This window comes from Hippopotamus amphibius, chromosome 4 (assembly GCF_030028045.1).
Source record: "Hippopotamus amphibius kiboko isolate mHipAmp2 chromosome 4, mHipAmp2.hap2, whole genome shotgun sequence".
Classification (NCBI taxonomy): Eukaryota; Metazoa; Chordata; class Mammalia; order Artiodactyla; family Hippopotamidae; genus Hippopotamus; species Hippopotamus amphibius.
The window spans coordinates 104,752,761-104,778,998 of NC_080189.1; the positions used below are offsets into that span (position 1 = coordinate 104,752,761).

A 26,238-nucleotide genomic window follows, 5' to 3' on the forward strand; every position below is an offset into this window, starting at 1 on the left:
AAGTCTTATAAACCTATTACAGTACAGTACTATACAGCTGATTGTGTTTGTTGGGTACCTAGGCTCCCCAACTATGTTGGACTTACGAGCAAACTGGACTTACGAACGCTCTTGGAACGGAACTCATTCGTATGCAGAGGGCTTACTGTAACTTCAGAAATGCATCTGCATAGTTAGACCCAAGTATAATGAATATTGTTGAAAGGCCACTTGAAAGTCTGACTGCTCTTTTAGTTTGAAAGACACTATGAAAGAAGCTTCTGCAGAGATTATAATACGTGCATGTCACTGTAGAAAATCACACTTAGAGAACATATGTAATGGATGCCGGTACACAGAATATTGTCACATACAAGCTTGAGAAATTTTGCTTCGGGTCTTTCTTATGGTAGCACTTGGTTTCTAGAACATCATATAGTAGACAAAGTATATACATTAAAACTTGGGAAATGATTAATCACATGAAGACAGTTTACTCTGAAGGAGCAAAAACTGAAACACACGTGCACACACGGTATTCTCAGGGGTGTGATACCCATATATTTTATTCTGTATTCTTCTTATTCACAGACGGATTGACACACTCCCCTTTAGGGGACAGTAGTTTATTATAAAACCAAGTAAAACGGGAAAGAAAGAAAAAAAGGAGAGGAGCAAGTAAAATAATGAGGAAAATAAAGAACCTTTGGATCCTGTTTGGCAGAAAAGAAATCAGTGAGCTGAATTTCAGACATGAAATGCCCTTAGAAGATTCTTCCTCACTTTCTCCCATCAGCTCCTTTCCCATGAGCATCAAGTGGACACATTGTCCTGATGCCTGGGTTCTAGAGGATGTTGCAGGTGTGCGATCCACTGAGGGAGTCACGCCCTCCTGCAAGGGCAGCGCCCAGGGAAACCTCCCACTGTTCACTAACAGCTTATTGCATCCCCAGCCCTGTGTCTTCCTGGCCTGTTCTTTTGTTTATAATCCAAGCCTATCATTTAAAATATTTTTAAATCAGTTAAGATCCTATTCCTTCCATTACCCAACAGCATTCAATTGTCAGACATCCAGTAGTGGGAAGAGGAAGGTCCAGGAAGTGTCCTTCACAGCTGTCCGGGGTGTCTCGGCATAAACCCCCTTGGGGGGGTGTGCAGCGTTCTCTGGGATGGCGGTGTTCTGGGTGTGTTCCTGGGTCCCCAGCACACACATCTGCCACTTACCCCCCACCCCCATTCTCAGGGCAGAGCCACCAGCCCCACCTCCCCGATCACGGATTCTCCCTTTAGAAAGTCACTTTCTCCTAGGGTATATGTCAGGGATGCTCCTGGGACCTGCACATGCCTGAGGCTGGTGGCTCAGGCCAAAGGGAGACGATGCTTGCAGGTCCTAAAGCAGGGGGTGCCCCCAGCCCCCATAACGGAGGGGTGAGCAGGCCACTCTGACAGCATTGACTCGATGTGGAGCCTCAGAATTTGAGGATTTCCAGTCTTTGCAGCTAAGATATCATATCCTTAACAGTATTAAACGTTTTCACACCCAGAAATGAGTGATAGTTTAGGAGACATGGGGTAGTTCCTAGGACAGCCATTCAAAGGCGGCTTCCTTCTGCCTAGCAGGAGACCACACGTGTGTGTGTTTGTGTGTGTGTGTGTGTGGTCTGCAGCCCCCAGGGGTACCCGTGGGGCCAGAGCATCACCTCATGGAGAGGCAGGGACCGTGGCAGCTGCTGGCGTGGGCAGGCAGCGTCTCCGGCTGGTGGGACCCTCTCTGCCCTCTGTCTGAACTGGGCTTGTTGCCAGAGCCAGGTCCGAAGGCTCTTCCTGGTCCCACTGTCAGCTCCTGCAGTCCTGGTCCTGTTCCACTCGCTGGTTTGAAAAGTTGGGGCAGAGCCCTGAGTGGTCAGTGGTCTTAGGTGACCATATCCTGTGTTTCCTAATTTCCCAGGAGCTCTTACCTTTTACTGATCTGTCCATCCATTAGTGGCCCCACAAGTCCTGCCTGGATGGGATGCTTCGGCCCCAGTATTTTGGGTGGAGCTCAGACATGGAAACACTGTCCCCGACCATTGCCACCGGACAGCCTCCGAGTCCAGGCGGCAGGGGCTGGGATGGGGCCGTCGCCTTGGCAGGTGCTGCCCTCTGGTCTGCCCGGAGCAGGTGGGTGGCCAGGCTCACTTCAGCCGGGACATCTTAGTAGATAGAGGACGTAGTGATATTACGCAGCCAGCCTGCAGCTATATCAGGTACACAAACAATTTTTTAAAGGAATTTTGAAAAACAGGGACTTTGGCATGAAAAATAACATCTTGGTGCCCCCATGAACTTGACGGTGGGCCCGCACAGCACCTCCATCCCTGGGAGTGAGGCGGCTCCCACAGGCAAGCCCTGAGTGACTACAGGGACCAGGGTGGATCAGCAGGAGAGGCTGGGGCTTGGGGTACAGTTGAGAAGAGGGGGTCAGAGCCAGGTCCTGTTCATCTCAAGGATTTGGGGAGTTCTGTTGTCATGTGAGTCAGGACGAAACTCCTCAGGAAGAAGCAGGAACCCTTCCTTGGGCTGTTCCTGCTTTGAGTTTGTCCCTGGTGGGATGTGAAGGGGGTGGCAGCCACTGTGTGGAGTACTCAGCACATCTGGACCCTGACATCTGCGCATACAGACAGGTGTCCTGGGAGGAGCAGCCTCCAGCCCTGGTGCTCAGCATGGCCTTTGTAGGCTGGTCCCCGCCCATCTCTATCTCTGTGTCTGTGACCCAACGACACCCTCTCCCCACTAAAATATACGCCTAGCAGGAGGGCTGCTTCTGGGGCAGATGCAGACGTCAGGATGTTTTCTGCAGGCGAATCATGCTGCTGACAAGTCCTCACAGCCTGGGAAAGCCCCGGGCAGCTGCTCAGTGCTCTGATCCCTGCGACGCACGCTGTGCCGGGTAGTGGGGGGCTGCAGGGGGCAGCGAGGTAGGATGCTGACGCCTCCTGGGGCCCTCAGCTGGGCACTGGGTCTGTGGGCCCCACCCCACGCGTCAGAGCCACCCGGGTTTCCTCTGAGAAGTCCTGTACCTGCTGCTCAGCCTCAGAAGTAAAATATGCTTCTTTTTTTTAAATTGACGTATAGTTGATTACCAATGTTATGTTATTGGGTGCTATACAGCAAAGTGACTCCGTTATACACATGTATACATTCTTTTTTATATTCTTTTCCATTATGGTTTATCCCAGGATACAGAATATAGTTCTCTGTGCTGTACATTAGGACCTTGTTGTTTATCCATCCTGTATATAACAGTTTGCATCTGCTAATCGCAAACTCCCACCCCATCCCTCCCCCACCTCCCCTCCCCCTTGGCAACCACAAGTCTGATCTCTGTGTCTGTGAGTCTGTTTCTGCTTCATAGATAGGTTCATTTGTGTCATGTTTTAGATTCCACATATAAGCGATATCATATGATATTTTTCTCTTTCTTACTTACTTCACTTAGTATGATCATCTCTGGGTCCATCCATGTTGCTGCAAATGGCATTATTTCATTCTTTTTTATGGTTGAATAATATTCCATTGTATATATGTACCACATCTTTATTCATCTCTCAGTGGACATTTCGGTTGCTTCCATGTCTTGGCTGTTGTGAATATCGCTGCTATGAACATAGGGGTGCATGTATCTTTTTGAATTATAGTTTTGTCTCGATATATGCCCAGGAGTGGGATGGCCATCATTAAAAGGTCTACAAAATATGCCTTTTTTTGAGTTGTCTGAATTTTAAATATTTCTCATGTGGAGTAGGGTGGCAACGTAGGTGCTGGACTTAGTTCCAGAAATCAGAAGACTATAAATACCCTTGAAGAAATGTTTTCCTCTTCCATTTATACAAAAAGTCTTTTAGATGAAAAGTCACATGGCAGTTTTACTTAAGGCCATTGTAATGATATGACATTTGTGGCTGGCAGTGTGATCATTTAATACTGTTGCCTGAGGTCATTTGAAAATATATGTCTTTAGAATCATAGAGAAAATCAGAACTGGACAAAAAGAGCTTTGAACCAAGATTGTCCCAGTGGCCTTTTAACAGCTGTGAGGACGGGTCCCGGGACTTCAGTGGGAGGCCAGACTGACAGCTCTGGGGTTTCTAAGGAACTCAGTCCTGACCCCACCACTGGCCGCGGGGGGTACAGCAGCCTTGGTTTCCACCTGTAGGTCTCCCAGGCCTCGTGGGGTCAGCAGAGTGACCAGTGAGGTCAGTCCAGGTCTCCCCCGCATCCAGGGACCAGTGGGCCTGCCTGTGGGTCACTGGCGGTACCAGATCTGGCCCTTCCTGAGGTGCCTGGGCTTTCTGCCCGTCATGGGGAGGGAATTCAGGCTTTAAATGTGTCTGTACCGAGGAATCCTGTCCTCGTGACATCAGAACCAAGGCTGGGTGTGCTCTGTGAGCCGGCAGGCCCGGCTCAGACCAGCGCCCTGGTGACCGTGTCCTTTGCGGACAGGAATTCTCCCGTGTTCTGAGATGGCTTTGATCAGGAACGCTTTCACCCTACACTTCATCCTTCCTTGAGGACAGACTTTCCGGGGATTCCAGGCTGGCTGTGCAAGAGGAGGTGGGGGCTGGCCAGGGCCAGGAAGGGTCAGTGCCATGGCCTCTCTCCTCTGCCACTCGGGCCCCAGTTCATACATCAAAGCTGCCCTGGGTTTGCTCTTCTTTATCCCGTTATTGAACATGATTGGTTCCCTGCCGCGCCGTCAGCAGGCTGCGCGGACACACGTGGAGGGTATCCAGCCACGTGCCTCGTGCTCCACGTGGAACCAGAGTCTTCAGGCTGTGACGGAAACGCCGCCCCAGGGTGACAGTGCTGCTGCGTCATGCACTGGAGCGTGTGTACACGTGTGTGCGCGTGTGTGCATGCCTGCTCGGGTGCTGTGCAGCGTGTGTGCCCTTCCCAACAGCACAGTCCCGCCGTGAGAACAGCTCCGGGATGTGCGTGGTTAGCGCGGCCTCCAGCGTAGAGCTGGGCGCGGGGGCGGACTGCCTGCTGGCCACCCACCCCCTCCCGCGCTTACTCCCCAGCACCCTCTCAGGCAGCTGAGTTTCCTGAAATCAAAGCCGTTCCGCCTCTGCCACCCTTCCTTGCTCAGAGTCCTCCCACTGTTCTGTGTCTTCAGATGTTTCCCAGTCATTAAAGTCCCTGTTCTTGGGCTTCCTAGGTGGCGCAATGGTTACGAATCTGCCTGCCAATGCAGAGGTCACGGGTTCGATCCCAGCTCCAGGAAGATCCCACATGCCACGGAGCAACTAAGCCCGTGTGCCAAAAAAAAAAAAAAAAAAAAAAAAAAAAAAAAAAAAAAAAGTCCCTGTTCTTTGCAAGAGCTGACATTTTTTTTTTAAACGTAGGTAATATGCCTAGCGATTGCACACTTGGACATTTATCCCAGAGAAATAAGTTTACATTCACACACAGACTGGTGCATGAATGTTCATAGCCACTTTCTTCATAATTCTCAAAAATCAGAAACAACCCAGAAGTCTCTCAACACGAAAGGGGTTAAATTAACTGGTACATCCATACGATGGTGCTATGGACTGAACATCTGTATCCCTCCAAAATCTGTGTCCTGAACCCGAGCCCCCAAAGTGACGGTATTAGGAGGTGGTGACTTTGGGAGGTGAAGAGTTGACATTTCTTCATGTAAAGGCAAAAATCATTTATGAAGAGTTTTTATTGGCTTTCTCCCTAATCTTCGTTGATGCCAAATTGAGAAGTATATGAAAGTACGGACTGACCGGAGTTCCTCACACTCTGTGCCCTAAGATCTCTTATGCATTTGGTAACAAATTAAAGAGAGATTTCAATTTACTTTAGTTCTTGAGCTCATCTTCGCTCCCGATGTTTAAAGAGGAACAGAAAAGTCAGCCAGGTGTTGTCATTGGTTGTGAGGCTGCCTTGAAGGTTCTGCCTGTTTTGTCTCACCCAATACTTTTCCTCTGCAGAGAGGTGCTTGGAAGACCATGAGCTGGTGGTCCAGGTGGAGAGCACCATGGCAAGTGAAAGTAAATTTTTATTCAGGAAGAATTATGCAAAATATGAGTTTTTCAAAAATCCCATGGTGAGTCTCATCTCTTTGGGTTTGGAGTTTGGAACTCTGGAAATCTTGTAGTGTATACTTGAGTTTCACAGTAGCGGGTCCAATAACACTGAGATGTAGCTGGTGGCAGACGGGTTTGCGAATCCGAGTGGCTAGTTAATAATGAAGCAACCCTGTCTCGAAACTCTCTCTCTGATGCTTAACTAAATGCCTTTATTCTGGCCCAAGGTAACCATCACCTTCTCCCAATAGTAAGAGGGGGAGAGGAGGTTAGTCTCTCTAAATGGAGAGAGAGGGGTGTGGTGGGCTTCTTCAGTTATTTTGAAAATTCTTAATTCAATTGGAGCAAGTTAGATACGCAGCACAGTAAAAACTCATCATTCTCTGCAAATAGCAAATATTACTTTGGGATTATTTGGGGAAGAATCAGTAGAGAAATCAGCATCCAGGTGTGTTGAGCTAGTCTCCTTGAGTTTTCTTTCCTACTTGTTGGGGTGTGGGACCTTTGCCCTGTGGGATGTCAGGACAGGGAGGCTCGTGCCTGCCGCGGCGTGAGCCCCAGTCCTAGTTCTGAGACACAGCAGCGGCGACTGGGGGAGAAGTCCCAGTGTCAGCTTCTGGTCCTGATAGTTTAGCTGCTTTTTTATTGAAAGAGAGAAATTTGATAACTGCTTTTGGGTATCACACCAGAAGAGGCTTCTTCACATCCCCGTGCTCATCTCCCAGTTTCAGGGGTTCTTTATTATCTCGTGCCGAGCTCCTGTGTCCCTGAGTTAGGATGCGTGGCAGCCCTCTGCCTCTGTGCACTGCCAGACATGGGTCATAGGGGGTGTCACAGACACTCCAAACTTGGTCCAGCGTTTAAGAGGAAATGCAGCCTTTTAAAGGCAGTTTTTCCCACTGTTTGATAAAGAAATCAAAAGGACCATCATTTTAAATACAAATTGTACATAATCGTATCTGTAGGAATGTTTTTAGTACTGGCATACCTGTAAGTATGCTTTTCCCCACTTTTAAGCTAACCTGTGACATCTTTGTTTTTCCATGTCCTAGAATTTCTTCCCAGAGCAGATGGTTACCTGGTGCCAGCAGTCAAACGGCAGTCAGACCCAGCTTTTACAGGTACGAGGCAAGAAGAGGCTTCTGCTGGAGTTTCTGCGTAGACGCTCTCGGGCTGTCCTGGGGGCCTGGTAGAAACGTGAAGCAGTTGTGTTCTTACTCACGTACCAGCCTTGACTCCTTGTGGAATTTAGAGTAACCAGAAATAAGTGTTTACCTGGGAAAGCTGCATGTAGCCAGGCTCCTTCAAAGTGAAACAAGCCCTTAGTCACAGGATAAACTGACTTAGAGGCCATCGGAGCAGGAGGGCAGGGTGGAGAAGCCGCAGGTCCTGTGTTCTCTGCAGACCACCCACCATCTCCAAGCACAAGTCCCTGGAAATCTCTACAAAAATGCTAGGTCCACCTCATAGGAAAAATGATTGGGCTGCCATGAAATCTTTTAAAAGTAGCTTCGTTTGCTCTAAAAACAAGCACACCTGTCTTCACTGTCTCCTTGCTTCCTGAAGTCTGTTCCAAGCCAACCTGGCCTCCCCCGCTCCCCCAGTGGGGAGCACCAGGTGCCTCTCCACACTTATTGCTGCCCCGTGCTCTTCTGGGAAGTCAGGAAATTCCTCTGCGCCCCTAAATATGTGTCTCTCAACAGTGTGTTAAATGAGGGAATAGACCATTCACTGAGGCAACCAGCACTCTCCAGGTGGCACCAAATGTAAGAGAAGGTACTAGAATGTCATTCCTACAGAATTCTGCCGCAAGCCCTCCCTTTCCTGCTTTGTTTCTGCCTCTGGAAGATGAGCGCCTCTGCGCTCTGTCCTGGGCCCTCCAACCAGAGCATCTGTCTGCTCTGGGTGAGAGTTGATACTCAGTTATCACAGCCTGTGCACAAGGCAGATGAAGTGGCTTCCTGCTTTTTTTTTCCTCATTGCCTGACCCGAGATGGCTTGATGTTTGGTGAGCGGGCATGGTGATGTCTTGAGGCCCCAGAAGCACTGCCCCTGGGGGCACCAGGACCTGCCCAGCTGACCCATCCCACCTGCAGGAGGAGCTGTGTCCCTCTCAGTCAGTGGAGGGGACCCACCAGGATCACCGCAGACCTGGTTCCTGACCTCTCTTCCCCGAAGAAAGAGGTGCTGCCAGTGCAAGGAGTTAGCGGGGACAGTGAGCCGTCACCAGGGCGTTTGATCCAGGAGATGGACAGACACTGGATACACAGCTTTCACTGGAGGGCACATGGTCAGAGTGACGGCCAGACGCTTGCTCCCAGCCCACCTGCTCCTAATCAGTGCTCCTGGCACTTCTGTTGCCCCAACTCTGAGGATCCGACTGGGATTTTTATGGAAAATCAGAATAGAGGGCAGGATGCTTAAACATGCTATATTAGGAGATTTACGACTTCCAGTTTTCATCAGCATTAGAAGGGTCCACTTGCTTGTGTGTGTTTTGACACTAATTGTGTTTTAGGCAACACCAGCTTGAAAGGGAAAATATTTGAAAACACTGAGTTTAACCCAAAAAAGAGTGTTTTAGTCATTTATAAAATGTTCCAGTGCCAGTGGTGCTTCTAATATGTCTGGTTTCAGAATTTCATGTCAGCATGATCTGACTTTTAAAATTTGTTCAACAGAATTTTTTAAACTCCAGTAGTTGTCCTGAGATTCAAGGGTTTTTGCACGTGAAGGAGCTGGGAAGGAAGTCGTGGAAGAAGCTGTACGTGTGTTTGCGGAGATCTGGTCTCTATTGCTCCACAAAGGGAGCTTCAAAGGTGAGTTTTAGACTCTCCAGCCTGGGAAGAGCATAAACGTGGGATACAGTACAAAATGCACTCTGGGGACTTCCCTGTGGTCCAGTGGTTAAGACTTCTTCCAGTGCAGGGCATGAGGTTCACTCCCTGGTCGGGGAGCTAAGATCCCACATGCCATTTTGGCCAAAAATCCAAAACATGAAAAACAGAAGCAATATTGTAACAAATTCAATAAAGACTTTAGAAATGGTCCACATCAAAAAAAAAAAAAAAAAAAAATCTTTACAATGCACCCTGGGCTCCTCCCAGCTCATGACTTATTAAGCTGGTTTTGTAGCAGCTAAACTCAGAGTTCCTGGTGCACAGCTCTACCTGGGAAACCAGGTGCAGACACAGACCTAGGGACCCCGGGCTGTGTCACTCCCCCAGCCCCAAGCTGGCCAGCCTGGACCCCTCTGTGGGCTAGGAGCAGAGTCTCCTGGCTGCCTGAGTCCCTTGAAAGATGCTGACTTAGTTTCTATAATTTGGAAGTTGGTAGCCAAGCTAGCTGTAGGATATCTGATAGATTATTGCCACCCTAATGCCAATCTAATACGTGTTATCGTAGATATATTTCATGGAATAAATTGCAGTTTTTTGTGTATCCCCAGTGGGAAGAAGAAGGGAGGGGTGGAAGACCGCTGCAGGCCTCTGAGAAGGGTTGGGATGTTGTGGGCTGGCCTTGCCAGGGTCTCCTTTGGTGTCTCTGCATCTCTGACCTGCTCTTTCCTGTACCATCCGAGATGCCTGCTGTGGGAGCATACCCAGCAGACCTTGGCCAGGCTTTTACTGTCCAAGAGCTGCGGTGGTCTGTTCTGTTCCTTCAGGAGAGAGGAGGGAGGAGCTGGGAACCCCAGGGGAGGGTGTTGGCCCAGCCTCAAGCCACAGTCCTGCTGCTCTGGGAAGTCAGAAAAGGGCGTGGCTGGCGGAGAGGAAGGCGTGGCAACCAGGAAGACGGGGCGTGAGCTGGAGGGAAGGGGCGTGGCCAGCAGAGAAGAAGGGGAGTGGCCACCAAGGAGAAGGAGCGTGAGCTAGAGGGAGGGGCGTGGCCACCGAGGAGAAGGGGTGTGAGCTGGAGGGAGGGGCGTGGCCGCCAGGGAGGAGGGCGTGGCTGCCCACCCTTCCCTCTGCAGATTCCAGTCTTCAGCCCATGGAGCAGGGGACGTAACTTCGAGGGAGGTAACTTCCTGATTTCCCAGCTCTGATGTGTGGCTTATACATCATCTTCATTGATGCTGAGCATAGGGACGTTTGTAGCCTAGAGCAAGAAACGGATGCAGGATGGGGAGTTAGGGAAACGGGGATGGAACAAGCTGTCAATGGGAGAATTGTGAGCGCAGTTAAAGAGTCTGATCACTCAGCATAGCAAAGGTGGTGCGGGTCCTGCATTTGAGTGTGTGCACCTAACCTTGACCTTAGCTTCCAGATATCCTGGTTTTCATTTTTAATAATAAGTTTTCAGGCTTTGATTTGGCAGAGTGTCAAATTATACATTATAACCACTGTATTCTGTCTGAGAATTGGGAGGTGGGGTCTTTTGGTGGGGGCTGCAGGATGTGGTTTTAGCACTTACTCTGCACGAATTAAGTAGAATAAAATTAAATTAACATTAATTAAATCTGTAGACTGTCAGAGGGGAGAGGTGTTGAGAGCACGCACAGACTGCCCTCTGTTGACGAGGACATCAAACACTGGCTCTTGGCTGTGCAGAGAAGTTCTCGCAGGTAAATCTGACCACCTTCCCGCAGGAGCCCAGACACTTACAGCTCCTGGCCGACCTGGAGGACAGCAGTGTCTTTTCCCTGATCGCCGGCAGGAAGCAGTACGGCGCCCCCACGGACTACGGCTTCTGCATAAAGGTACCCCACCCGCAGCCCTTCCAAGACGCACAGACAGCATCCTGCTGGGCACTTTGGAATTAAACCAGGGACCTCTTCTCCTGGCTGTAGTTTTTTGTTTGGTTGGGTTTTTTTTTTTTTAACAGAAACATAGTTTCACACTAGGTTCATTATTTGTATAAAAATATTCCATGTGTCGTCCTTGAGTAGCTCAGACGCTCAGGGAAAAGCAGAGTCCATGAGCGACAGTGCCCGTCGATGGGCCTCGTGGCTTAGGGACCCCCGTGCCTGTCCCCTGGGTGGTCTCCAGGGCACCAAGTGAGCTGACGTCTTGTGTGTGGGCTTCCGGTCCGCAGGACATGAGGCTGGGGTGACCGCAGCTCTGCCCTCTCCCTGTGCACGTGTGAGAGCGCATATCCACACACATACGCTCACATGTGCACATGGGCACATACACACCTGCACACACCTGTGTGAACACACACATGCGCACATGTAGATATACGTGTGTGCGCTATGACACACACACACACACACACACACACACACACTGTGGGAGGGCCCACTTCCCCCCCTCGCAAGGCTGTGGTGGCGGCTGGCCCTCTCCATAGTAGCTCTTTACCGAATACCCACCATGCATGACACCCTCTGCTCAGGCTTCTCGCTGCATCATCTTCCTGGGCCTTCCCAGGTGCTCACAAGGTAGGAGCTGACCCGGCCTCGTGGCTCACATCGGGGAGCCAGGGAGCAAGCCCAGAGTCCCCCGGCCGGGCTACCTTCTGAGCCCGAGGAGGAGACAGGGCACAGAGGGCCCATGCCATCCGAAAATACCATCTTCTGCTTCCCTCGGTGCTGCTTTGGTTACAGCTAATGCGAACCGACCTCACCTGCGGAAGGCCGCAGTGCATGGGAGGCTGATAGGAAGCGGCCTCAGGGCGGGGCTAGAGCTGTCGGCGCCCCGGCGGCCGGCCGCCCCCGTCCCTCTGGGCCACGTGCCAGCCCGCAGACCTGCGGCCTCTGCTTCTCCTGCATCCGGCCCCCTCGCCTCCAGATTCCTGAGGCAGGAGCTGGGCCACTGTGCACCCCAGCACTACCCCTCCGGTCTGGGGTCAGAGAGTGCAGCCAAGTGTACGCCTTCAGGCTCTGCTCCGTTACAGCCAAACCCTGCCTCTGGCTGGGGCACCTCCATCTCTCTGGGGACCCCTCTGCTTGTCCTACAGCAGTCCCCTCTGGGGCAACAGTGATCTCACTCCCTGGGCCTTTCCACGGGGTCCATCCTTGGGGCCACTGAGATGGTCCACAAGCCCTGAGCCCCGGGAGCTTCTCCCTGTGCCAGCTCAGCCTGCAGGCCTGTCCCGTGGCTGCGTCCTTGGTATTCCTGGGGGGCAACTGAAGATGCCGCCCTCCGAAACCCAGGAGCGGTCCCTTCTCCCTGGAATCCGCTTTCCCTGCACAGAGCTGGACATCCCTCGTCCCCGTCACGCCCCCTCCCCCTTGCCTTGATGGTTTGCTCTCCTGTTTGGCTTCCCCGAGACCCCCCCGTGGGAGGACAGCTGACCACTCGACTAAGTACTAAGTGACCACGACCACCAGGGGCTGGTCCCCACCCCACAGAGCCTGAGTGACACCCGTGCTCTGACTGTGCCGCCGGGAGGGTTGCGCAGTGTGCAGGCTCAGCCCTGCCGTATCGGGAGGCATGCTCCTGGTTCACCACGACACTCACGGGCTTGTCCTTTGCCTCCTGTAGCCAAACAGAGTCAGGAACGAGGCCAAGGAGCTGCGGTTGCTCTGCGCCGAGGACGAGCAGAGCCGCACGTGCTGGATGACGGCCTTCAGGCTCCTCAAGGTGGGTCCCTGCAGTCACAGGGGTGTGCACGTGTGTGTGTGTGTGTCAGACCTGTGGTCACAGTGTGTGTGTGTGCGCGTGCGCGTCAGCGCACACCTCTCCGTGGACGATGCCCGTGTTCCGTCTCCTGCCTCTAGGAATCAAGGGTCCTCACACATTTTTGCAGGGTCTCAGAAGCTTCCCGCAGAGGCTTAGCGTGAGAGGAACCAGAGCCCGTTCCCGACCGCGGCGCTGTTGGCATTTGGGGCCGGGCAGCGGGCTGTCCTGTGCTTTGCAGGGCGTGCAGCAGCCCCCTGCCCACCTCCCACCCCACCCCCGCCGGTCTCTCCCACAAGATGCCAACAGCACCCCAAGCAGCTGAGAACCCCAAATGTGTCCAGGCTTTGCTGAGTGCCCTCCGGGTGCGGGACGGGGGTTGAGAACCACCGGCTTGGAGGACGAGGGGAAAGGTCACGAGCAGGGCATTGGGGGGACTGGGGGTGGGGGCACACGTAGGTCATCAGGAGGTTGATGGCTTTCCCGGCAGAGCACTACACTCTGGAACCCCAGAAAGCCAGGACCACGAGGGAGACACAATGAATCGTACCGCTCACCATTGGGTCTCAAGGGAAACGGTGTCCTGACAGTAATTCTGAAACAAATGTCTTGCACAGACCCTCACGTGGGATAGCACATCTCACATCTCACTTTGATGTCCCACAAAGTGTTCCTTTGTACACACGCACCACGTGCCTGGAATTCCTTAGGTACATAAAGTACTTGTGAGTTACCGGTTAGTTAACGAGATGAACTTGGCCAATGTCAAGGTGCCTGGTGGGGGGAAAGTGTGTTTGCTCAGCTGTGGCTGCCACATGCAGTGGTCTGGACGGCTGTTTACAAAAATCCCCAACCATCACTGAGGCTCCAGCTGGTCTGAGACTCTAGGTGGAGTCACTTAGATCAAGAGATGGGGGAGGCTGAGCTCAGAACACTCCTTGGAGATGTCACGGGCTCCCAGAGAGGCAACCTATGTTCCTCTCTCCCAAAACTTTACTTTGTTTTATTTTTGTCACCAGTAAAACAAAAAGGTGTAAATTTAAATGTTAGTGTTCTATAATAGAAGAGGAAATGCCATGTGGTTGTAAGATACCGTATGTCACAGGTGCTCCCTTACAAGCTAGTGTTAAATCCAAGTGTCCCTCAGCAAGGGGCTGGTTCCCAGGGTTACGAGATGTGTATGCAGAGGAACTCCCTGCAGCTGGAAAAGGAACGGCTCCCCTCTGGGTTCCGCTGGGGTGTGTGTGTGTGTTCTCTTATTTGGCAAATTAGTTGCCAAGCCTTAAGACAGTCACAGACTTATTTTCCCCAAATTCGATTGCTTTGTGAAGCCTAAAATAATGAAAGTCCCTGATACAGCCCTTTCCTGTCACCCTCTTCCCTGAAAGGTGATTTCTCAAGTCTAGCGGTTCCCAAATTTTATTTTTATGCAGCAGAGTCCTTTCTCCCACTCAGGCAAAACCTTGGATGTTTCCTCAATATGTGAAGTAGATAAAAAGACTGAGGGAATTACATGGCATATCAAGTTGTTGGTAAATGACAAAAAATCCAATCTCAGGAGCCATGACAGCAAAGACTGATCCTGCTCAGACATGGCAGGTGGCGTGGCCCTGTCCTGACTGCTGCCCGGGAAGGGAAGGAAGAGCCAGGGGGTCTCTCATCCACAGAAGTGACATACGTCACTCCCACTCACAGTCACAGGTCCAGACTGCTCGCCTGGTCCATCCCAGCCTCAGGGGCCCGGGGAGTGCAAGCCTACTGCTCAATCCAAAAGCAGAGCCAGACACTTGGCAGACAGGCCAGTTACTAGCACATGTGCAGCTTCAATGTCTGTTCAGAAACAGCCATCCTTTGCAGCATCTCTGAAGTGCATCTCTACCCTGAAGCACTTTGGAGACCCAAAAGTGCCCCATCCCTTCCTGCCTCCCACCCACCTGCTGTACCACGTGGTGTGTGAGCAGCTCCCAGCCACACCTGTGTGAACTACAGACACAGACACCTGTCTTTTCTACTCAGACAGATGGAAACAAAGGGGCGTTAAAGTACATCAAGAGTAGAAATGAAGGAAGGCATGTAAAACCTAGTCATTTTAAAATGGGAAAAGTGAAGACATACTGTAAATATCTACCTACTGTTATATTTGAAGTCAAGATAAAATGGACATTCTTTGCAAGAACAGAAAAACCTTGAAATTGACTGGAAAACCCAGAAGGAGAAACTGAGCTACATTTTTTTAAAAAATGAGTTTCTCTAAGTTTTGAGGAATAGTCAAGCTCTGTGCTGTGCAAACTGCAACAGAACCAGGAATAACACCATGTGCTGAGGTTTTGGTCACCTTCACACTTCAGGGATTGTGCTGTCCTTTTGGATCCTGGTCAGATGTGACCTCCTAAGTAGAGACTGCACTTTATCCTGTCCTGAATCTTCCTTCTCTCTGGGACCTGAGCTCCACTCAGCACTGTTTGAGTATGGGTCTGCTGGCAACAAAATCTCTACATTTTTTTTTTTTTGGTATATTTTTATTTTATTTTCATTATTGAAGGAACTTTTCACTGATGATCGAATCCTCGCTTAGTGGTTGTTTTCTCCTGCATTTCCCCCATCCCATTGTCTTCTAACTCTCATTATTCAGGTTAAAAAGTGAGCTGTTCCTCCTCTCATCACTTCTTTAAAATTAGTGTGTCTTTCTCTGGTTGCTTTTTAACATTTTCTCTTTGTCTCTGTTTTCCATGATGTTTTGTTTATTTGTTGCTTTTGTTTGTTTGTTTTTATCCCACTCATAGATTTTATAGCTTGGTGTCTTTTTATTAGTTTTGGAAAATTCTTGGCCATTATCTCAACCATTTCTTTTGACCCGTTTTCTCTCTTTCCCTCTCATGCGAGTGCATGTTAGACCTTTTCATTGTATTCTAAATATTTTACCTTTAGAAATGAGTACATACTGCAGGGCCTCAAGCTGGAAATGAGCTTGCATCCATGAAGGACAGTGAAGAGGAAGATGCAGCCCACTTGATAGCTGTGTTTTCTCTTCTTGACCTTTTTTCTTTTCTGTGTGGTTTCAGAGGGTAATTGAGGAGCATGGGCTGTTAGGAGTGTAGGAGACTTTGCAGGACCTGTAGTGCTTATTTCCTGGGGAAATAAAGCAAGAGCCACTGAGCTGGCTGCACAGGGAGCCTTGTGGTTAGGAAGAGTGCTGGATTGGAAACAGGCTTGTACATTCAGATCCTGGATCCTTACGTTAGCATGACCTTGAGCAACTTGCTTCACTTCTTTGTGCTCTGTTATTTGTAAAATGGATATAAAGTATATATACATAAAATGGAGAGGATTGCATAAAAGAGCAGCCTAGAACACTTAGAACGGAACTTTGCCCATAGCAATATCCAGTAAGGTTCGCTGTTGCTCTTGCTCCATCATTATTAAACGTTGCTTCTGCCCTGCTCACGCTCTGCCCACGCGGCCTCCCAGGGCAGTCAGCGGTAACCGTCTGCGGAGTGTTGGTGGTGGCAGACCCAGAGGCAGTACTCTGTGGGCGCTGGTCCTTGCGTTCACCAGGCTGTTGGCAGGGTTGCTCATTGTTCTGTGTGACTGCTGTGGGTTGGCCATGGCGGGGGCTTTGGGGGCTCCCGAGGCACCCCTGGTGGCTGACTCTGGCTCCCTTTCCCCTTCAGTATGGAATGCTCCTTTACCAGAACTACAGAACCCCTCAGCAGAGGAAGGCCATGCTGTCCCCCTTCTCTACTCCAGTGGTAAGTAAAGCCGCCGGCCCCAAAGTCAAGTGCCTTCTCCGCTGCTGCATCCGCGTGCGCTGTGGGCGTCTCGTGTCAGACGAGGCTGCCCAGAGAAGCTGCAGGACAAGCTTGTGCATTTCAGAGAAGCCAGAATATCTCACCACCGTGCATTTCCCAGAAGGTGGACTTCTGTCGTCCCAGCAGTGTGACTGCTGGGAGCACGTTCCTCTCCACCCTCTCCCCGTCCCTGCACCTCCCCGCGGGGTTGCTTCGGTCGATGGCTCCGTTCAAGGGCTGTAGGCACATGCTCAGGAATGTCGACAGCAACGCTCAGCCCTACTGAGGAGCTGCCTTTCCCGCCTTCGCTTTTGTCCATTTCAGCCCTGGGACCCATGGTGCTGTTGACCTTGACACTTGAGTCCTTCTCTGTGAGAACTGAGCTTGTAATGAGTCTTCTGTGTTCTCAGCATGGACTTTACTTCCCAGAGGTGCAGAAACACTTCATCCTCGCAAAATACGATCTTAACAATCCCTCAAAGTCCGTTCCTAGGAGATGTTCAGTTATCCTGCAGAAGGCGTCCCTGTGTTTCCCTGAACCAACTTCCCCAAGGATGGATGTGGCTGCTGGTGACGTCTGACTCACCCGTGACGTTTCCATTTCTTTGATGAGTTTTAGTTCATGTTCAGGATCCTGTGAAGGAACACGAGGTCCAAATCCTGTCGGCACCAGTGGCCTCACCAGCAGCCTCCAAATACCTTGAGAGGATTGGAATGCTTCTTTCTTCTTTTTGAGAAAAACCAAAGCCATTTTTAGTCCAGGGGCCCTACAGGTGCTGAGTGTTCCATCTGATCCTTAGAGAGCTGGTGGGGTGCCTGCCCTTTCCTGCCCCTCCCCGGGTCCTTGTGGCTGTGTGAAGGTTCCCACATGCTGCTCTGGTGGGTTTCCCTTCATCTTATGAACTTGCGGCCTCTCCTTTCCAGCGCAGTGTCTCTGAGAACTCCCTCGTGGCCATGGATTTTTCTGGGCAAACGGGAAGAGTGATCGAGAATCCGGCCGAGGCCCAGAGCGCAGCCCTGGAAGAAGGCCATGCCTGGAGGGTAAGGCCGTGGCCCGGTCCTGCCAGGATGGGCTTCCTCGCGGTGGCCACCCCAGCCCTGGTCTGCCCCTGAGGAATGGCTCTGTGCTGGCGGCCAGGGGTGAGATGCTGAGGAGGGGAGGTGGCTGTGAGTTCTCACCTGCAGAAGGCCTTGGCCCTTCAAGCCTCCTCCACATCCTCCGCACCTGGCCACCCTGCCGCCCACATCCCTGGCCTCCTGTGGGGGGAGGGAGGAGGAGCAGAGCCCTGGGTTCCCTTGGCTCGCAGCCCCGTTCCTGCTGACCAGTTGTCGGGGTGTCTGCAGAGGGCTCGGGGCCAGGCGTTCCCGTCGTGGCTTGACCACTAACTAGCTTTGCAGCCTTGAACAGTCTCTTTACTCTGAGGCTCCAGTTCCTAACCTCCAGATAGACGAATATCTCCCAATTTCTAAGCTTCTCTGAGTTTTAAAGACAGTACAAACCATGAGCCTGCAGCCCTGGCTCCGAAAGCCTCCCCATCCTTCAGCTTCAGAGCGTGCGGGAAAAGGAGGATGTCCCCAAAGCCACAGACTGGTGTTCAGACCTGCCTGAGTTCCCAGAAAAGCTCATGCTTTTCTCCTAAGATGTATCGGGAATTTCACTGCATGTCTTCTGTGTGGGAGACGCATCTCTGCTTCCATACTGGCAGCGTTAGAAATATACCAGGATGGGGATGCTTCTGGTTTTGTTTTTAACAACTGTGACCCGTAAGCTGTCTGTCCTCGTGGTCAGATGGGACTCAGGAGGCTGTCACCTGACCAGCTTCCCGCCCCAGGTGTGTCCCGGGTGGCGTGGTGGTTGTGTCGCTCTGCTGTCGTAGCGCTAACGCAGGCATTTCTTTTGCAGAAGCGGAGCACGCGGATGTATATCCTAGGTAGCCAAAGCCCCCTGCACCCCTCCACCCTAAGTACAGGTAAACAAAGCATGGTGTCCTGATATTTTTGTACATAAGTAAAAGCGCTCCCAGCCCTCCCCGCACTTCATGACGTTGCCCAGGCCCAGAGCGCAGCACGAAAGCTGCAGCCATGGGAACCGGGGCCCCGTGCGGACGTGAGTGAGCTTGCAGGGCAGCCGCCATGCAGCAGGGCCCAGCTACCCCTCTTCTCTGCTCCCCGCAGTGATTCACAGGACGCAGCACTGGTTTCACGGCAGGATCTCCAGGGAGGAGTCGCATCGGATCATTAAGCAGCAAGGGCTCGTGGATGGGTGAGAGACCACGACGGAGGGGGGTGTCTGCTGGACCCAGTGTCTAAGACCGTCCTGCCCTGGACCGGGGTGGGCGTGTGGCGGGGAGGGAGCAGCTGCAGCCTCGTTTTAAAGCAGAGTGATGTGCTCAGGGGCATGAGGAGGGTGCAGGGTTTGCAGGGCTAGGAGGTGGCACAGAGGAACTGCAGTCCATTTCTTCCCAGACTCCATAACCATCCTCTCCATCTCTGAAGACATTTGAACAGACGAAGAAGACATGTTATTCATTTTTAATTAAGGCAGTAGGCAAATGGAAAACTATATTTTTATGCCTACACCTTTTGCTTTACGTATTATGTCATTGGCTTTTGCCCTAACCATCCCAAACCTTAGTGGCTCAAAGCAGCAAAGCTGTCTCATTTCTCACAGTTGGGGCTGATGGGGTGGCTTTTCCCACCAGGGCCAACAGAGCTCACGTGTCCAGTGGCCAGTGGTGGCCGTGGCTGCACAATGAGGTGCCTGGGCATAGGTCTGTGGCAGACTAGCCTGGGTCCACGCACATCATGGCCACCACAGGGATCCCGGTGATAAGAGACCAAACCCCAGTGCACAAGCTGACGCCTCCTTGGTCAAGGCCAGCCCCATGTCCAGGCTCAGCATCACTGTGAACGAGAGGGACCTGCCCCGGCTGTGGCTGCAGGCATGTGAGTGCCTGGGGCACGGTCCCTGCGGAGCTCAGCCTGAGTCCTGTCTCCACACCCCCAAAAAGAGACCCCGATGGAGTTAGCTGGATGCCCTGGTCTATTCGTGTCAGAGCTGCCCCTCACTGGGTCTACTCAAAAGACAGATTCCCAGAAGCTGCTTGACTCAGAGCAGTCCTTCTATTCTTTAAATCCCTCATCTTTAAAAAGTTTTATTATGGAACTCTAAAAATTCTCATCAGAGAGGAGAATGGAAGGAACCTCTTGCCCAGCTTCAGAATTTGCTCACCTGAGCTTGTCTCTTCCCCTGCCTATGTTATTTTTTTTCCTCCTTCTTTTTCCTCCTGGTCTTCTTCTTCCTTTTAACTTTTCCCACTTTTCTTCCTCTTCTTCTTCCTTCTTCTTTTGGGATATTTTAAAGGAAATCCCAGAAATTCTGAATTTTTACCAATAACTGTATTTCAGTGAGTGTCTCTAAAAAATAAGGACCCTTTTCTTTTGGCACAACTATAACATCATCCTAGCGCTTAAACAAGAATTTCTTAGTGTCCTCAGAAGTCCCGTTGTGTTCGCGCACACACAAGTCCTATAAATGTAGTTGGTCTAAATGAGGATCCACCTGTGTCATCTGGTTGACGTGTCTCGAAGCCTCCCTAAATATAATAGTAGTCTCCCCGCCACTCCATTTTCTCCCCCCACCCCCACCCCATATCTTTCCATTGTTAGAGAAGCAGGTCATTTGCTAATTGTGTGCTTGTGGTTTCTTTGACTGTATTCCTATGTCTCCCTTGTTTCCTGTAAAGTGTGGGCAGAGGCTCGGGCAGAGTCAGAGCCTTCTTCCAGGACGGAGCTTCGGGGCTGCGTGTCTATACTGCTCGCCCCAGATTGTCCTGCTTCCAGGTCCAGGGCTGGGCGGGGGTCTGGCATTGTCAGCCCAGCCGCCACCCCACCCCCAGCCAGCTCCCAGCCTCCTACACCGAATAGTCTGCACAGCTGAACCGGCCAGGTTCGTTGTTTCATTAGAGGTTCCAGAATCTTTGTTTTCTTTTTTTTTTTTTAATACATCTTCATTGGAGTATAATTGGTTTACAACGTTGTGTTAGTTTCTGCTGCACACCAAAGTGAATCAGCTGTGTGTACACATATATCCCCACATCCTCTCCCTCTTGCGCCTCCCTCCCCCCTCCCCATCCCAGCCCTCTCGGTCGTCACCCCTCGTGGAGCTGATCCCCCTGTGCTCTGCAGCAGCGCCCCGCTAGCTGTCTGTCTTACATTTGGTAGTGTGTGTATATGTCAGTGCTGCTCTCCCACTGCGTCGCAGCCTCCCCTTTCCCCCTGTATCCGCAAGGCCATTCTCTACATCTCCATCTTTATTCCTGCCCTGCTACTAGGTTCATCAGTACCCCTTTTCTAGAGAATCTTTGTTTTCTAATTCTGTTATTCCTTCATCATTCCTTAGCTGAAATCCCTTTCCTTATCACATATTTGTTTTTCTGGGAAAGGTAGCTCAGTGCTTGATTTTTCCCTTTCATTTGTCCATTTTCAGGATCATGATTTGGTGTTCTGCCATCTTCCAGTGCTGACAAATGAGGTTGTCTGTTTTGCTTTTTAACTCTGCTGATGAACTTGACGCTATGTGTTGGATTTGTTTCAGCCCAGGCTTAATACTCTTTTTTTTTTAAAGAACTTTTATTGAGATACAGTTAACATACAATAAACTGCATATATTTAGAGTGAACAATTTGGTATCCCAATCTCCCGATTCATTCTCCCCCAACCCTCCCCGCTTTCCCCACTTGGTGTCCATATGTTTGTTCTCTACATCTGTGTCTCTATTTCTGCCTTGCAAACCAGTTGATTTTTACCATTTTTCTATATTTCCCAAGCTTAATACTCTTGATGTTCTCTGTGCGCTCTGTTTGGCCCGTGGGGTGGGCCTCTTTCAAGTTGGTTCCTGAGTTCTTTTGATCCAGCCACTAATAGGGTTTGCTTTCAGGTGTGACACATTCTCTTAGGGGCCCTAATTCTTTGTAGTGGAAAATGGTGTCTGGAAACCAAATCAATAGGTCTTTTCCATGGACAGAACTAGGACATTGGCTTTTTAAACTGAAAAAGAGATTGATATTGCCAATTCACATGGAAAATTACAGGGTTTGTACATCTTTGATTTTATCATCTCTGTCTTCTTTTCCTCTGAAAAATCTTACTAATGACATTCGCTTACTTATTTGTTCTACCTCACACTGTACTTCTTAGCTGTATCCTATATCACATCATTAAAATATTCATAATATTACTTCAGTAAGACTACTGAGCTCACACTTCTTTGCAGCCCTTTTAATCCTTAAGGAATGTTCTAGGTGGGGTCCTGTTAAAATACCCACCTTAAGGTAATTCTTCTCTGTGATTTCACCACCAAACGGCCATGTCTTCAGCTTCCGTCCTCTGTTCATTTCCGATTTCGGTTAAGTGGATCTGATTTATTTTCTCTTCAGTTTAATCCTGCTTTTTAAAACTGTTTAAAACATTGCCTTGGTTCCAAAGTCAGAAGTTATAAAACAAGGCGCTTTGCTTGGTGACTTTCCTGTGTCTGCCACTCCACGATGGGTAAGCATTTTCATCAGTATCTGTTCATCCTTTTGTTGTTTTCTCTTTAAAATGTAAGCAGAACATTGGTTTTCGTATCTGCCTCTCCTTAACAAGGACGCACACTGTCCATAGAGGAGCGACCCTGAGCTTAGCTGTGTCCTGAGGATGTGGGGGTGGGGCGGCCGGGAGGGCTGCCTCCGTCCTTGTCCTCGGCTGGGTTCTCTTTCACACGATGGGGCTTCGTTGTTTTCAGGTGCATTCGTAGACGTGGCAGCGTTCGGGTGATATTGTAAAATATGCCCGATTCCCCTCCCCAGAGATGTCTGAGAGTCTCCTGCGAAATTTCCCGCAGGCAGGAGGCTGAGTCTCTAGCTGTATGTTGAAGGGCCAGTTTCATCTCTCATCCTTTTTGCCATGCTGAACTGTCTGTATATCTTTTGCCCAATTTTCTGTATCCATTTTTTTTACAAAGACTTTTCCCCAGATTGTCATGTGTCTTTTTGACTTAGCTAATGGGGGCTGGGTTGTGGCTTTGGTTTAGGTTTTGGCTATACAGGTTTTCTAAACATGGTCACGTTTATCTTTTCTGTCCTGTAGCTTATATCTTTCTAGATTTTTGAGTTTTAGTCATATAAGTTTTTGCTGCTTCTCAGTCATAGGACAGCGATCCCCAGCCTTTTTGGCACCAGGGACCTGGTTTTGTGGAAGACAGTTTTTCCACGGATGGTGGGGGTGGGGGGAGGGGGTGGTTCCAGCAGTAGTGTGAGCGATGGGGAGTGATCGGGGGGCAGTGGGGGGCAGTGGGAGCAGCAGACGAAGCTTCACTCACTCGCCCCCTGCTCACCTCTGGCTCTGCGGCCCCGGTTCCTAACAGGCTACAGGCAGGTACCGGCCCGCGGCCCGGGGGGTTGGGGACCCCTGCTCTAGAACTTGTATTGTTTCTCTCCTCCATTCCTTTTTCTCGTGATTGTTTCTTCCTGTGTTTTCTGTTCATTTTTGTGTGTGTGTTTAGATCCCGGGTGCATTCAGAATGTCTTTGTCCCGGTGTGCTGTGTAAAGGTGGATCTGGCTTTTTCCTGTGACTGTACAAGTTGTTGCAGATGACTTGTTTGAAATGTCAGTTAATCATAGAATAGTCCCTTTTAGAGCCTTAGAGGTGACCCCTCCTGACCGCGAACAAGATGCTTCTTCTCTGAACTTTCTGCCTACGAGAGAAAAGCCTGCTCTGAAATTCCTCTCTCAGTGATATTGTTTGCGTGTAGGTTTGTGTGTGTCCCCAAGGCTTCAAGGACAGGATGCTTACCCCTGACGGCCCTAAGCCCCATCCAGAGTGAGCCCCCACGTGGTCTCGTGGTATCCCACTTACTGTATCATCTGTGGCATTCGTTCTAAGGAAGCCAAGTGTGTTTGCTTGCCAGATGACATCTTATAAGCCATAAGCCAATAATTCGAGAGGCAGGTGTCAGCAGAAAGGAAAGGAGCTTTAATCAGAGAAGCCTGCAATCTGGGGAGAAGGGGGCCTCGGGTCCTGAGACCCACTCCGAAGATTCTGCTGAGCCATGGCAGTTTTTAAAGGGGGGTGGGTAGACCCCAGTGAATCATCGAGGCGGGAGGTTGGGCTCTGCGTCCTTCTCCGTCGTGCGCAGGCCGGCTGACTCTCTCTTCAGATGTTACCTTGCCCAAGGGATCCGCCGGCGGGATTTCTAAGGGGGCTCTCGTGGGTAGCGAGCTAGTCATTTGTAACGGCTTCATTCTTCATTCTTCTTTTATCTAGGAAAAGAATCAGCAGGTTAGACCAGGCGCCATGTGCCTTCAGGAGAGCACACGTCAGGAGTTAGTTTCCATCGCCTAGGGAGCGCCTCCCTATAATTAGGTTCTTTTCAGGTTAGAGGGGACAGAAATGGGCAAACAGGAAAGGGACAAAAGAGCCACCTTGAGCACTGTCAGAGAAGTGCAGGTTCCACAGGAGGCATCCCCTGGTGCTGTGGCCGCCGCGTCCCTCCTGCAGCCCAGGACGGTGACGGCGGCACCCGCGTGCCTGAGGGGCTGACGCATCTGGGCGCAGGGAGGGGCTGAGGGTGTTTTGAAGACGTTTCGGCGGTGACGCTGAGCTCGGGCCCAGCCGGCCCTCTTTGCATTGAAACGAGCTGCCCTGGGGTGGGGGAGCCAGGGGCTTGGAGAGGGGTGTGGGGCACGCTGGGTCCACTGCAGTGTGTGTTGGTTCCTTTCTTTTTTTTAAACCGTGTTTGTCTTTCACCTTGTCCTGGAGTCGAGCCCCGTTGGTGAGGTTCCCTCTGTCCAGCCTTGGTGAGACGTGTGGGCCTCCCTCTGCCAGCTTTCCCGCCCCCCCGGCCCCCACCTGCCTCGTTGTCCTGGGTCTGGGTTGCCTCTGAGGTTATAATTTTCCATCCCGAGTCGGCTGCTGGCGCTCTAGCGAAAACAGAAGGCAGGGTGAGGGCACCCATTCAGGCGTCCTCACAGCAATGCCACATGGTCCATTCATCCCCCGTTCAGGGAGGGAAAGTGCTTGGAAAACAAGGTAGATTGAATAATCAATCCCTAATCCTTACTGCTCCCTGCAGAGATAATGGAGGGGAGCCGGTGTAGAGAGTTGGGGGCTTGGGGGGGTGGGGAGGGGTAGCACGCTGGGCCCACTGCAAGCAGAAGACAGCACTGGAGGGCAGGCCAGCGCCACAGCCGCTACACAACCCCGCTTTGGACCTTTAGCCTCAAATCACAGAAGGGGGTGGGGGCTGGGGGGGTGCCAAGAATGACTGCGGAGCCTGCCATCAACCCCCAGGAGGTGGCTCTGACCTCCCTAGATCCAGATCCAGACGGCCCCCCCGCAGGTGACCTGTGTGCACATGCAAGCATGAGTCTGTGCACACGTGTGCGTGTGCTCACACCCCCAGCCCTGCAGGGCATCCTGCAGATCATCTCCAGGGCTCCTGCCGGGACCTGCAGCATTTACGGCTCTGTGCCCACCCACCCCTCCCACGTTGACACTCAGGGTCCAGCCCTGCCACCCCCTTGCCTTCCCCAGTCCCCATCCCTGCGCCTGTTGTGAGCTGGTTCCTCTGTGCACACTCCAGGCCCCTCTGCTCGGCGGAAGGCAGCATCCTTGCCAAGACTTGCGTTCTCTGTAGCTCTCTCTGCCCCCGGGCAGAGCAGGTGCCGCCCCAGGGCTAGCGCAGCGCCCCTGTGAGACCGTAGGGTGCTCGCCTGCCACGGAAGAACCATCTGCACCCTGGCTGGCTCTACCAGCAGCCCGGTTGCTGCGGCTCTGCTGGGGCTCCTCCCTGGCTTCTGCTGGCTGTGTGATCTTGGGAGATTCGCCTAACTTCTCTGGGCCCTGCTTCCCTCGCTGGAAAAGGAGGACAGTGACAGGGCCGCTGTGAGTCCTGAGCGAGGCAGTGTGTGCAGTGCCAGGGCTGTGCTGTCACTCCCATCTCCCTCGGCCCCTTTGCTCTTTCGTGAATGGACATGAGCCCTGACTTCAGTCCTAACAGAGACGAGGGCTCCCCTGGTCCTCAGCACTTTCGTTCCGTGTTCCATTCTGATGCCCTAGGTAGAGGCATCCCTGGGGAGTCAGGCCCCAGCCTGGTCTCTGCAGGAGACCCCCCCCGCACAGAAATCCTTGCACCTGCGGTTTGCTGATGGAGATCACCACTGCCTCCAGGTCCCGCACTGTCTACACAACAGCCCTGCGCGTGTAGCTGGTCCTGCAGGAGAGGCTGGGAAGGCAGCGGCCCGTGATCTGAAGCTCCCCAGTGCCAGATCCAGGCATCTCGCTGACTCCTGGCCCTACCCCCTTTCCTCTGTGTCGGTGTTCGTTTCTAGTAGACAACTGTTAGGCACGACCAGTAAACCCAAGCCGTCAGGGCAGCCTGGGGATCTCCCGGGTCGAACCCCAAACTGGGAGGCAGATGGGCAGTGTCTGTACCTCTTCCTTGGGGATGAAAGGAAGCAGCAGGGTGTTCATTGAGGGCTCAGGTGAGAAAGCATAGCCCCAGCTTCTCCTCCAGGAAAATCGAGCCCTGCCAACCCCTGGGTTTCTGCTAATGAAGCACTCCTAGAAAAGAGCACAGACTGGGAGGAACAGGCGCACTGCGCCCCAGAGAGGAGCTGGCCCTGCCATGCTCCCGCCCTCAGGCTCTACCGACACCAAGTGCATCACACTGGAGTCTGGCTCCGAGGCCCTGTCCTGCCAGGTCCAACAGTGCCATTCCATCCTGGCTGGCATCTCCAAAGTGTACCCTGCAGAGCATGTGTTCTGCAAAATACTATCAAAGAGGGGCTGGTATG

General features: G+C 51.6%; 1 protein-coding gene across 13 annotated transcripts in view; it reads left to right on the plus strand.

The window, feature by feature from the left end:
• GRB10 (growth factor receptor bound protein 10) overlaps window positions 1–26,238 on the plus strand; it is a 183,369-nt gene that overhangs the window by 151,965 nt on the left and 5,166 nt on the right. For 12 of the 13 annotated variants that reach the window (XM_057733494.1, XM_057733495.1, XM_057733489.1 and 9 more), the window contains 9 exons: window positions 5,961–6,076; window positions 7,109–7,177; window positions 8,738–8,875; window positions 10,642–10,752; window positions 12,479–12,577; window positions 16,285–16,362; window positions 17,326–17,442; window positions 18,305–18,371; window positions 18,577–18,664. In XM_057733494.1, the coding sequence (XP_057589477.1) occupies window positions 5,961–6,076; window positions 7,109–7,177; window positions 8,738–8,875; window positions 10,642–10,752; window positions 12,479–12,577; window positions 16,285–16,362; window positions 17,326–17,442; window positions 18,305–18,371; window positions 18,577–18,664 (883 nt within the window). The remainder of the gene's footprint in view (window positions 1–5,960; window positions 6,077–7,108; window positions 7,178–8,737; window positions 8,876–10,641; window positions 10,753–12,478; window positions 12,578–16,284; window positions 16,363–17,325; window positions 17,443–18,304; window positions 18,372–18,576; window positions 18,665–26,238) is intronic. The other variant, XM_057733496.1, reaches the window with a different exon arrangement.